The following is a 10,493-nucleotide window of genomic DNA, read 5'->3' on the forward strand; positions in this document are numbered from 1 at the left end:
TTATGAAACTTGAAAGTGTGGGTATAAACAAGAACTTTCACTTTATTATGTTCGTAATAATTTTATACATTCTAGCATTCCACATTTAATATCTATAAATAATCTAATTAATGTGATGAATGCGCAAGAATTATACCGATTTCTTTTTAATTTTTGAAAAAAAAAAAACACCAAAGTATGGCATATGATGAAAAAAATGTCTAGTCAGCCATGGAATTATTTCTTTTTAAACTGGTGGCACTAATGTTGTTTTCTATTGAATTTACTCGTATGTTCGTTATTAGAATTGTCAGTAATGTCAGTGTACTAAAAAATGCTTGAAAAAACATACAATTTTTATAATCCAAAGTTTTACCAAAATGGAGTCAAGCAAGCAAACGGTGAATGGTCTCTCTAATACGATGCATAGACAAATTTCGCGAGCAATTTCCAATAGTCTTAAAAACGAGTATCTGTAAGATTTTTTAAATAGTTTCATGGGTGACTAGATGACTTTTTTTATCATAAAAAAAGAGAAAATATTCCACTCCATTATTAAAAAATAATAATAATAATAAAATAAAACTACTTTCACATCAGCACAATTCTGTGGTATATGTATTGATATATTTTACAGATTTTTGTGCGTCAGTATTAAAGTAGAGTAATTAGGTCCTTTTTAATTGCTTTTTAATTACCCCATTAATTACTTACTTACTTTAATTACTAGCACTTTCATTTCAATTATCCAATTTTTAATTAACACCTTAATTACTACCGCTTTATTAATTTGACAGCGGATTTAATTAATTATAAAATGAATAATTGAAATGAAAGGGCTAGTAATTAAGACAGTCATTAAAAGATAATTAATAGGGTCCTAATTACTAGAAGTGAAAGTGCTAGTAATTAAGGGGGTGATTAAAAAGCAATAAAAAAGGCCCTAATTACTCTACTTTACTACTTGCGTCAATTAGCAGTATCAGTTTCCAAAATTATGTTTTTCAAATCATTGAAATATTACAGCGGAACAGAAACATGGAACGTTAGTGTGGTTAGAGCAAATAGGCCTTCACGAGGAGACGCCCTTCGCGCTGCTGTCGTCACCATGCTACGTACTTTTTCACTCAAATTTGTTTTTTTTTATTTGCTCGAATGTTCATATTTAAATTTGCCGCCACGCCATCGTAATAACTTGGATATACTTTAATGACAATTTCTTTTTTTCTTTGCATGTTTAAATTTGCCGTGTTCAAATATTTGTCAATTTGTAACATTTGATTCCATTTTTACTTCACGAGCATAAGCTAAGGAAGTGTTGTAATATTTGTAATCGAGTCCATCAGGCGACTGGCTATTTTAACGTTTTCTCGATGTGTCATGGCCTTAAGAGTACGAAAAAATAGGTCTGCCCTTTGCCATGAATATCATGTAGATGGTAAAACGCTAACTAAACTCACCGTCACCAAAAATGTAATCACGTAGACTTAAAATTGTATATAATAAATGGATTGTAAATTGTTTAAAATAACGTGGTCCTACACGTGTAGTTTATGAATCCGTGTTGAGTTTTTACCAGAGATATCCAAATTTTTGGAAAAAAAATCAAAATTGTATAATTTCTTTAGTTTTGCAATTTTTCGATTTTTTATATTTTAAATTTTACAAATTTTTATTTTTCGCTTGGGTTACTTCGATTTTTAGATGTTTGAATTTTTCAATGATTCGATTTTTCGACTTCTTGTTTTGGGTTTTCGATTTTTGTATTTTCACTATTTTCCAATTTTTTGATGTCCCGATTGGATTTTGGCATTTCCATTTTTCAGCTTCTCGATTTTTCAATAATCGAGTTCTCAGTTTCTCAATATTTCGGTTTCGGCTTTACAGTTTTCTGATTCTGCAATTTTTCGACTTTTCAATCTTTCGGTTTTTCAATTTCTCGATTTTTCAATTTTTTGATTCTGCAATTTTTCGATTTTCATATTTTCAATTTTTGGCTTTTCTAAGTTTCCATTTGTCGATTTTTCGAATTCTCGATCAATCGCTTTTTCGACTTTTCGATTCCCTGATTTTTCAATTTTTTAATTTTTCAAATGGTCCCCAGTTAAATTTCTCGATTTTTCGATTCAATTTTTCGATTTTTAAATTTTTCCATTTTTCATATTTTCAATTTTTGGCTTTTCTAAGTTTCCATTTGTCAATTTTTCGAATTCTTGATCAATCGATTTTTCGACTTTTCCATTCCTCGATTTCTCAATTTTTCATTATTTTGATTTTTCAAATGGTTCGTAGTTTAATTTCCCGATTTTTTAAATTTTCGATATTTCAGTTCACTGATATTTCAGTTTTCCAATTTTTCGATTTATCGATTTTTTTGTTTTAAATTTTTCAGATTTTTATTTTTCGTTTGGGCTACTTCGATTTCTCTATGTTTCAATTTTTTAATGATTCGATTTTCGACTTCGGATTTTCGGTTTTTGGATTTTCCAATTTTTCGATGTCCCGATTTTGATTTTGGATTTTTCCATTTTTCATTTTTTCGATTTTTCAACAATCGAGGTCTCAGTTTCCCGATATATCAGTTTTGGGCTTTCCAGTTTTCTGATTCTGCAATTTTTCGGTTTTTCAATCTCTCAATCTCTCGATTTTTCAGTTTTTCGATTTTTCTGGTTCTTCAATTTTTCTTTCTAAGTTTCCATTTGTCGATTTTTCGAATTTTCAATGCCTCGATTTCTCAATTTTTCAAATTTTTGATTTTTCAAATGGTCGATTTTTTAATTTCTCTACTTTTTGGAATTTTAGATTTTTCGATTTTAAATTTTTAAATTTTTGATTTTTGGATTTTTCAATTTTGCGACTTCAATTTTTCGATTTTTCAGTTTCTCCATACTTTAATTTTTCGTATTTTAAATTTTAGATTTTTCCATTACTCTATTTTTCACTTTTTCGAATTTTCAATTTTTCAAATTTTTAATTTTAGATATTTCCATTTTTCGAGTTTTCAGTTTTACATTTTTCAATTTTTAGTTTTTCTATTTTTTAAATTTTTAATTTTTCGTTTTTTCAATTTTTCCATTTTTGATGTTTCGATTTCTCGATTTTTCAATTTTTCCCCTTTTCGATTTATCGAGATTTAGATGTGCCGATTTTTCGATTGTTCAGTTTCCTGATTCTTCGATTTTTAAATTTTTCAATTTTTCGTATTTTCAATTTTTGGCTTTTCTAAGTTTCCATTTGTCGATTTTTTGAATTCTCGATCAATCGATTTTTCGACTTTTCGATTCCTCGATTTCTCAATTTTTCAAAATTTTGATTTTTCAAATGGCTCCTAGTTTAATTTCCCGATTTTTTAAATTTTAGATTTTTCGATTTCTCGATGTTTCTGTTCACTGCTATTTCAGTTTTCCAATTTTTGGATTTATCGATTTTTTTGTTTTAAATTTTACAAATTTTTATTTTTCGTGTGGGGTACTTCGATTTCGCTATGTTTCAATTTTTTAATGATTCGATTTTCGTCTTCTTCGGTTTTTCGGTTTTTGGATTTTCCAATTTTTCGATGCCCCGATTTTGATTTTGGCTTTTCCATTTTTCAGTTTCCCGATATTTCAGTTTTGGGCTTTCCAGTTTTCTGATTCTGCAATTTTTCGGTTTTTCAATCTCTCGATTTTTCAGTTTTTCAATTTTTTGGTTCTTCAATTTTTCGATTTTTAAATTTCGCCATTTTCATATTTTCTTTCTTTCTAAGTTTCCATTTGTCGATTTCAAATGTTGGATCAATTGATTTTTCGACTTTTTGATGCCTCGAGTTCTCAATTTTTCAACTTTTTGATTTTTCAAATGGTCGATATTTTAATTTCTCGATTTTTTGGAATTGTAGATTTTTCTAATTTAAATTTTTCAATTTTTGGATTTTTTGATATTTCAGATTTTCGACTTTTCAATTTTGCGATCTTCATCTTCTTTCGATTCTTCAGTTTCTCCATACTTTAATTTTTGGGTATTTTAAATTTTAGATTTTTCCATTACTCTATTTTTCAATTTTTCTAATTTTTAATTTTAGATATTTCGATTTTTCGACTTTTCGGTTTTACATTTTTCAGTTTTTAGTTTTTCTATTTTTAAAATTTTTAATTTTTCGTTTTTTCAATTTTTCCATTTTTTGATGTTTCGATTTCTCGATTTTTCCACTTTTCGCCTTCTCGATTAATCGAGATTTAGATGTGCCGATTTTTCGATTGTTCAGTTTCCTGATTTTTCAACTTTTCGATTTTTAAATTTTTCCGTTTTTCATATTTTCAATTTTTGGCTTCTCTAAGTTTCCATTTGTCGATTTTTCAAATTTTCGATTTTTCAATTTTGATTTTTCAGACGCGTAACATTTTAATTTCTCGATTTTTTAAATTTTAGATTTTTTTTCTCGATGTTTCAGTTCTCTGATATTTGTTTTTCAATTCTCTGAATCTTTAAATTTTCGCTTTTTGATTTTTCCATTTCTCGATTTTCATTTTTATGGTTTTTGGAATTTTAGATTTTTCGATTTTAAATTTTTCAATTTTTGGATTTTTTGATATTTCAATTTTTCGATTCTTCAGTTTATCGATATTTTAATTTTATTATTTTATTACTTATTTTACATTTTTCGATTTCTCTATTTTTCAGTTTTTCGATTTTTAAATTTTTCCATTTTTCACATTTTCAACTTTTGGCTTCTCTAAGTTTCCATTTGTCGATTTTTTGATTTTTCAGATGCGTGATATTTTAATTTCTCGATTTTTTAAATTTTCCATTTTTCCATTACCTTATTTTGCCGTTTTTCGATTTTTCAAATTTTTAATTTTAGATCTTTCGATTTTTCGACTTCTCTGTTTTACATTTTTAGTTTTTCAGTTTTTCTTTCTTAAAATTTTTGATTTTTCAATTGTTCCATTTTTTGATGTTTCGATTTGTCGATTTTTGAATTTTTCGCCTTCTCGATTTATCGAGATTTGGATGTTCCGATTTTTCGATTGTTGAATTTCCTGATTTTTAATTTTTCGATTTTAAAATTTTTCCATTTTTCATATTTTCAACTTTTGGCTTCTCTAAGTTTCCATTTGTCGACTTTTCAATTTTTGACTTCTCAAAGTTTCCATTGGTCGATTTTTTGATTTTTCAGATGCATGATATTTTAATTTCTCGATTTTTTAAATTTTAGATTTTTCGATGTCTTGATGTTTTAGTTCTCTGACATTTCTGTTTTTCAATTTGCTGAATCTTCAAATTTTCGACTGTTGATTTTCCTATTTCTCGATTTTCAATTTTTTGGTTTTAGGAATTTTAGATTTTTCGATTTCAAATTTTTCAGTTTTTGGATTTTTCGGTATTTCAATTTTTCAAATTTTTAATTTTAGATCTTTCGATTTTTCGACTTCTCTGTTTCACATTTTTAGTTTTTCAGTTTTTCTATTTTTTAAATTTTTGATGTTTCGTTTTTTGAGTCTTTCGCCTTCTCGATTTATCGAGATTTGGATGTTCCGATTTTTCGATTGTTCAATTTCCTGAATTTCAATTTTTCGATTTTTTATTTGAAAAGTTTCAGTTTTTAATTTTCCATTCGGACTATTTGGATTTCTCGATCTTTTCATGTTTGGCTTTCTCGGTTTTTTTATTTTTCGGCTTTTCGATTTTTAGATTTTTGGATTTTCCAATTTTTCGACTTTTCAGTTTTGGGATTTTTGAATTCATCTGTTTTTCAATTTTAATTTAATTTTAGATGTTTCAAATTCCCGATTTCTCGTTTTTGATTTTTCAGTCTTCTGATTTTTAATTTTTCTAATATTTCAGTTTTTCGATTGTTCAATTTAATTTTGAATCTGCAGAATCGAAAGCCTGGAAATCTTGCAGACGTTTTAAAGTCGTGGTAAATTTTAAACAAAATATGTTTGTTTATTCCTCTCCCCCAAAATTATGACGTCACTTCAGAATTTTTCTGAATAAATTTTTAAATGACTTACCTTGGACACAGTAGACCTTGGATGGGTACAACGTGTGTATGAAATATTTTAAAAGGCAATATTAAATTGATTTGAACGTGTATATATTTTTCGATAATTCTAGAATGTTCTGTTCCCGAAGAATTCTTGTCTAATAATAATATACGTCTAAAACTGCACTTTTTTTTTAACTTGTTAGTGTAACATAGCGTCCTTGAACACCATGAATCACTGGACTGCTACTAAAGGAGCGCATATTTACAATCTATAAACCATGACACCTAGAAACAATTCTTGGAAATGTTTAATATTAGAAGATGACTGATATTAAATTGCAACTGTGCATTTTTAGTTCTTACTGTGTAAAATAAGTAAATGAGAAATAAGTTTTGAAATGTTGGTTGGATCATGACGTCATAATTTCAATGTTATCGTCAACGAAAAAACTTTCAAGCACATTTGTATCAGACCCATTCCGATTTTTAAAACAAATTGGGTCATTATATTTTATGGGAAATCATTCTTCATTAATTACAATACTTTTGATAAAAACGTTCGGGCACATCAAAGTTTACGTTAAATTTAACTACGTTGCACGTGATCTTGCTATTAATTTCAAAACGAAGTTTCTGCGGCGTGTATTTTCGAGGTAAATTGCGGAGTTGATGGCATAGTAAACGCACTATTCTCAGTAACATATATCATTTATTAACAAAAGACAATAACGAAAATTTGTTGTTTGAATCATAAATATATTCTTCGTCTTCTTCGCTCGCACAGGGTAACAATTCTTGCACAACATTTTCCACGGTTTTCTTCTTCTTCCTCCTCTTCCTCACAGGCTCGTGCTGCCCAAGATCGTCCACAATCCGACTTTCCACTTCGTCAGCCATCATTTCAAAGACACCCAAAATTTGGGGACAACTTTCCAACAACAGTTTCATGTACGATTTCAAATCGCTCCGTTTTTGTAAATTCGTCGTCATGTTGTAAAGAAAAGTACCATCGTAAAAATCCGATATCACAGTAGTCGGAAACGGACAACCAAACAAAGAGTTCAAGTACTTCACGTGTAACAAACAACTCTGAAACTCCGCAAACGCGTCCACTATACTTCTGTCAAACAACTTCACGTACGACTTCATTTTGGCGTCCATTTGAAAATAATGGATGAGTTTTTTCATACACGCGATGCTGTTGTCGAAATCGATATGGTCTAGGGCTTGAGTGATATTTAGGGACGGCTTAGTTTTTGCAACGTTTGCATTTGTACTATATTTTGCGAGAAACGACCTAGTGGATCTGTAAAATCCAACTTTGCTATCGACGTAATTTAATATGATAGCGCACAATATGAGTGAGTAAATACATGGCAGTTCTACTTTATTTTTAGAATTGGTAACCCAGTATTTGATTGATATCAAGAACAGATGCCAAGAATTTGGAAAGCCGTTAAATATGTCCTGTTCTACGTTAATGATGTCCAGTAGAGAGGTTTTGCTTGTTTTTGGGTCCATGTTTTCGACGTCCATTAATTTTGGCACGTCGTTTTCATACAAAGGCACCCCGAATTTTTTAACGTGTCCGTGAATATTGGTTGATACGCACGTCAGTTTTTTTGTATTTGGGTAAGTTAGAATTTTGTGGATGGCAGCGATGATCTTGAGGTTCATAAAGTGTGAACTTCCGGTTGAAAAGTCTTCAATTTGGGGGATACAGAAGTAGATGTTGGACACTTTCATGTCCATGAAACAGGGAGGATATTGACACCTTCTGAAATTGTCTGTGAAAAAATCGGGTCTGTCGGGTTTGGGGTCACACTTTGGCGGTACTTCAATTTCGTCTTCTTCTTCTGATGATGAAGACGTAGTTTCTTCTGACCCTTCTGCTTCAGGCTCATTGTCGCTTTCTTCAAGTTCTTCGTCTTCTATATTTTCAATGTCTTCTGGTTCAGGAACTGATATTGTCGTGTGTTCTCGACGGGGTTCATCAATGTTGAAATAGGAACAAACTGGGGTATTCCCGCACGAATAACCTTCAATCGCCCGTCGTATTTTCCTAGCTAGCCGCCGTCGATTTTTCAGTTTGTATCGCCCCAAAATTTTTCTCAAAGCGGACTCTGGCGTTTCATTTTTTAGCCACACTATTACAGATTTGATTAAAGTTTGCTGCTCATTTTGTTTGGTTTTTTGCATTTTTAACTGTCTGTAAAAAACAGAGAAGGCTCTCTTTTTAATATAATCGTTTCCTAAGAGGGCAGACAGTAGAGGCAAGTTCACTTTATCTAAACCCCCAAATGAGTTTAGAAACCTCTCTGCTTTATATACCGCACATGGTATATAGTTCACGCCCTTTCGCTTCCTTAGTTTCAAATCCATCTCCGAAAACGGGATATACAAAACGTCAAAAATGTAGAAATCGGAATCATAGCTCACAATAGGGCATTGCAAAGTCCGTGCCAAGTAGGCAGCGTCGCTGTCACCCTCAAAGTCGCAACGGACACACTGCAGTTTCAGTTTCATTACAATATCGACGAAGAGTTCTCGAAGGAACAACGGGAATAGGCTGATTCGGCCTTCCGTGACGCTGTTGAGGTCTTTGGCGGCACTAACCTTGTTCCTCATTCGGCTGTACACAGTTTTCATTTTACGCTTCTCGTAGGCCCCATCGAAAATTATCAAGGGGGTGACGTTGCAGTCCGCCAGTAGACGAAAGAACGAGTAGATTGACCTGGCGTACTTGTCGTAGTCGCCCCCGAAACAATCGTTACACCTGCAGTGCCACTTGTAGAGTTGGCACGCAATGCTGTTTCCGTCCACCACCAAGTAGGAGTCGTGGAGTTCATAGCGCTCCAAATACTGGTTGGAGCGGTTCGCTATGAACGTTGTGAGGCCTCGAACACCCATTTTTCGCTAAACAGCGTGAAACACCATGTTAACCTCAAAACGTGTTGTAAATAAAATGTCAAATGTCAAGTGGCTGTGTCTACGGTTACCACTTTCGCCACTCGTTTGCGCGATATTATTTAAATTCAGCAACAATTAGCGATAGTTGTATTTGTGTACTTTCAAGTGTTGTAAAGTACGTCGATTTTGTGCTTTTTTGTGTTTTTTTGTGGCTTTATTGCGTTCTTGGGTGCAGACGCAATTGCGGCGTGACGTTAGCCACAACGTCACCCTAATGTTTTGATGATAAAAATGTTATCTAATTTGGCAATGTGAAAAAATCGTCTCCGTGCAGTAATTTTCCGAAATAATGCGGAAAGTGTTTAATTTGGTTGTGACACAAGCCCACTGAACTCCGAAACTCGAAAATGTTAAGCCAGGAAGGGCGAATTTCGCTCAAGAGCTTCACCGGATCAGCCTTTGCGTTTTTCGTGATTTGCATGTTTAATTGCTATTATGGAATCACCAACCTGGTTGCAAACGCACTCATTGTTTTTCTTTACTCGGTTAATGTTTACTTTTTCCTACGGTTTGTGTATAGTCCGTACGCTTTCGCAGTGAGTTTTGTAACTTTGTGACAATGTTGGAACTGAAGGTTTTTTTTAGATTGCTGTTCGTGCCGCCTTTCTGGGGCTCGTGTTGTCTTTAGGAGTGTATGTGAAGCTAGTCGCGCCCCCGAATGTTCAGATTTTCGGGGGCTACATGTCGGTTATGGCGGTGTTTCATTATAGCGAGTTTTTGGCCATTGCGATTGTGCAGCCGAAGCAAGTTTCGACTGATTCGTTTGTGATAAATCATAGTCCGCAATATACGGTTGCTGCTATGACGTCGTGGGTGGAGTTTTTCATCGAAACGTATTTTTTCCCAGGTAGGGTTAAAGTGGGTTTGATTGTGACTGATCTGGGGGTTTCAGGCCTTAAGGAGCAGACCTGGCTCTCCAATATAGGCCTTCTTGTTTGTATTTTGGGTGACTTGTTAAGAAAAACGGCGATTTTGACAGCTGGTTCCAATTTCAATCACCTGGTAATTTTTTGACGTTTTTTAATGTTGAGTAAATTGTGGGTTGTAGGTGCAGTGTGAGAAATCCAATGATCACGTTTTGGTTACCCATGGTGTGTATGGTTGGTTCCGTCACCCCAGCTACGTGGGATGGTTTTATTGGTCCATTGGGACCCAAATAATACTCGTAAACCCAATTTGCATTCCAGCATATACCATTGCCAGTTGGATGTTTTTCAAAGAACGAATTTATATTGAAGAAAGTATGCTGTTGAGCTTTTTTGGCCAAAATTACTGTGATTATCAGCAACAAGTTGGAACTGGAATTCCTTTTATTGAAGGGTATAAAATATAGTTGCAATGAACAATGAATACGTGTAAATGTACAACTTTCTTTAAACCAATCTGAGACAATTTTCAAAACAAATAATATATTTCTAGGCTCCAAAGCACCGTATCACTATAAAAGTATTTTGTTGGCGCCTTTCTACTTAAATGGTTTTATTAACTTTTTATATAACTTATGTGTTCTATTGACTAATTGTACAATAAAGATATATATTTTATTGTCACGTGATTTAATTCTGATTCATGTTGT

At 32.3% G+C, this 10,493-nt stretch overlaps 2 protein-coding genes across 3 annotated transcripts; one reads left to right on the top strand and one right to left on the bottom strand.

The window, feature by feature from the left end:
* Positions 1–6,636: 6,636 nt before the first annotated feature.
* Positions 6,637–8,955, bottom strand: LOC135133735 (protein asteroid). Its single transcript, XM_064062223.1, has one exon. The coding sequence runs from the start codon at positions 8,855–8,857 to the stop codon at positions 6,653–6,655; it is 2,205 nt and encodes a 734-aa protein (XP_063918293.1). The 5' UTR covers positions 8,858–8,955; the 3' UTR covers positions 6,637–6,652.
* A 139-nt stretch (positions 8,956–9,094) lies between these two features.
* Positions 9,095–10,461, top strand: LOC135133736 (protein-S-isoprenylcysteine O-methyltransferase). 2 transcript variants are annotated; one of them, XM_064062225.1, is made up of 5 exons: positions 9,095–9,453; positions 9,503–9,764; positions 9,810–9,919; positions 9,966–10,278; positions 10,337–10,461. In XM_064062225.1, exons 1-4 carry the CDS (start codon positions 9,265–9,267, stop codon positions 10,248–10,250), a joined length of 846 nt encoding a protein of 281 aa, XP_063918295.1. In that variant the 5' UTR covers positions 9,095–9,264; the 3' UTR covers positions 10,251–10,278; positions 10,337–10,461. The 2 variants fall into 2 exon arrangements, with proteins under 2 accessions (XP_063918295.1, XP_063918294.1); XM_064062224.1 differs by having other exon boundaries at positions 9,966–10,461.
* The last annotated feature ends 32 nt before the right edge of the window (positions 10,462–10,493 follow it).

This window comes from Zophobas morio, unplaced genomic scaffold (genome assembly GCF_036711695.1).
Source record: "Zophobas morio isolate AGI-343-1 ecotype UQ-CSIRO unplaced genomic scaffold, CSIRO_AGI_Zmor_V1 ptg000022l, whole genome shotgun sequence".
Taxonomy (NCBI): Eukaryota; Metazoa; Arthropoda; class Insecta; order Coleoptera; family Tenebrionidae; genus Zophobas; species Zophobas morio.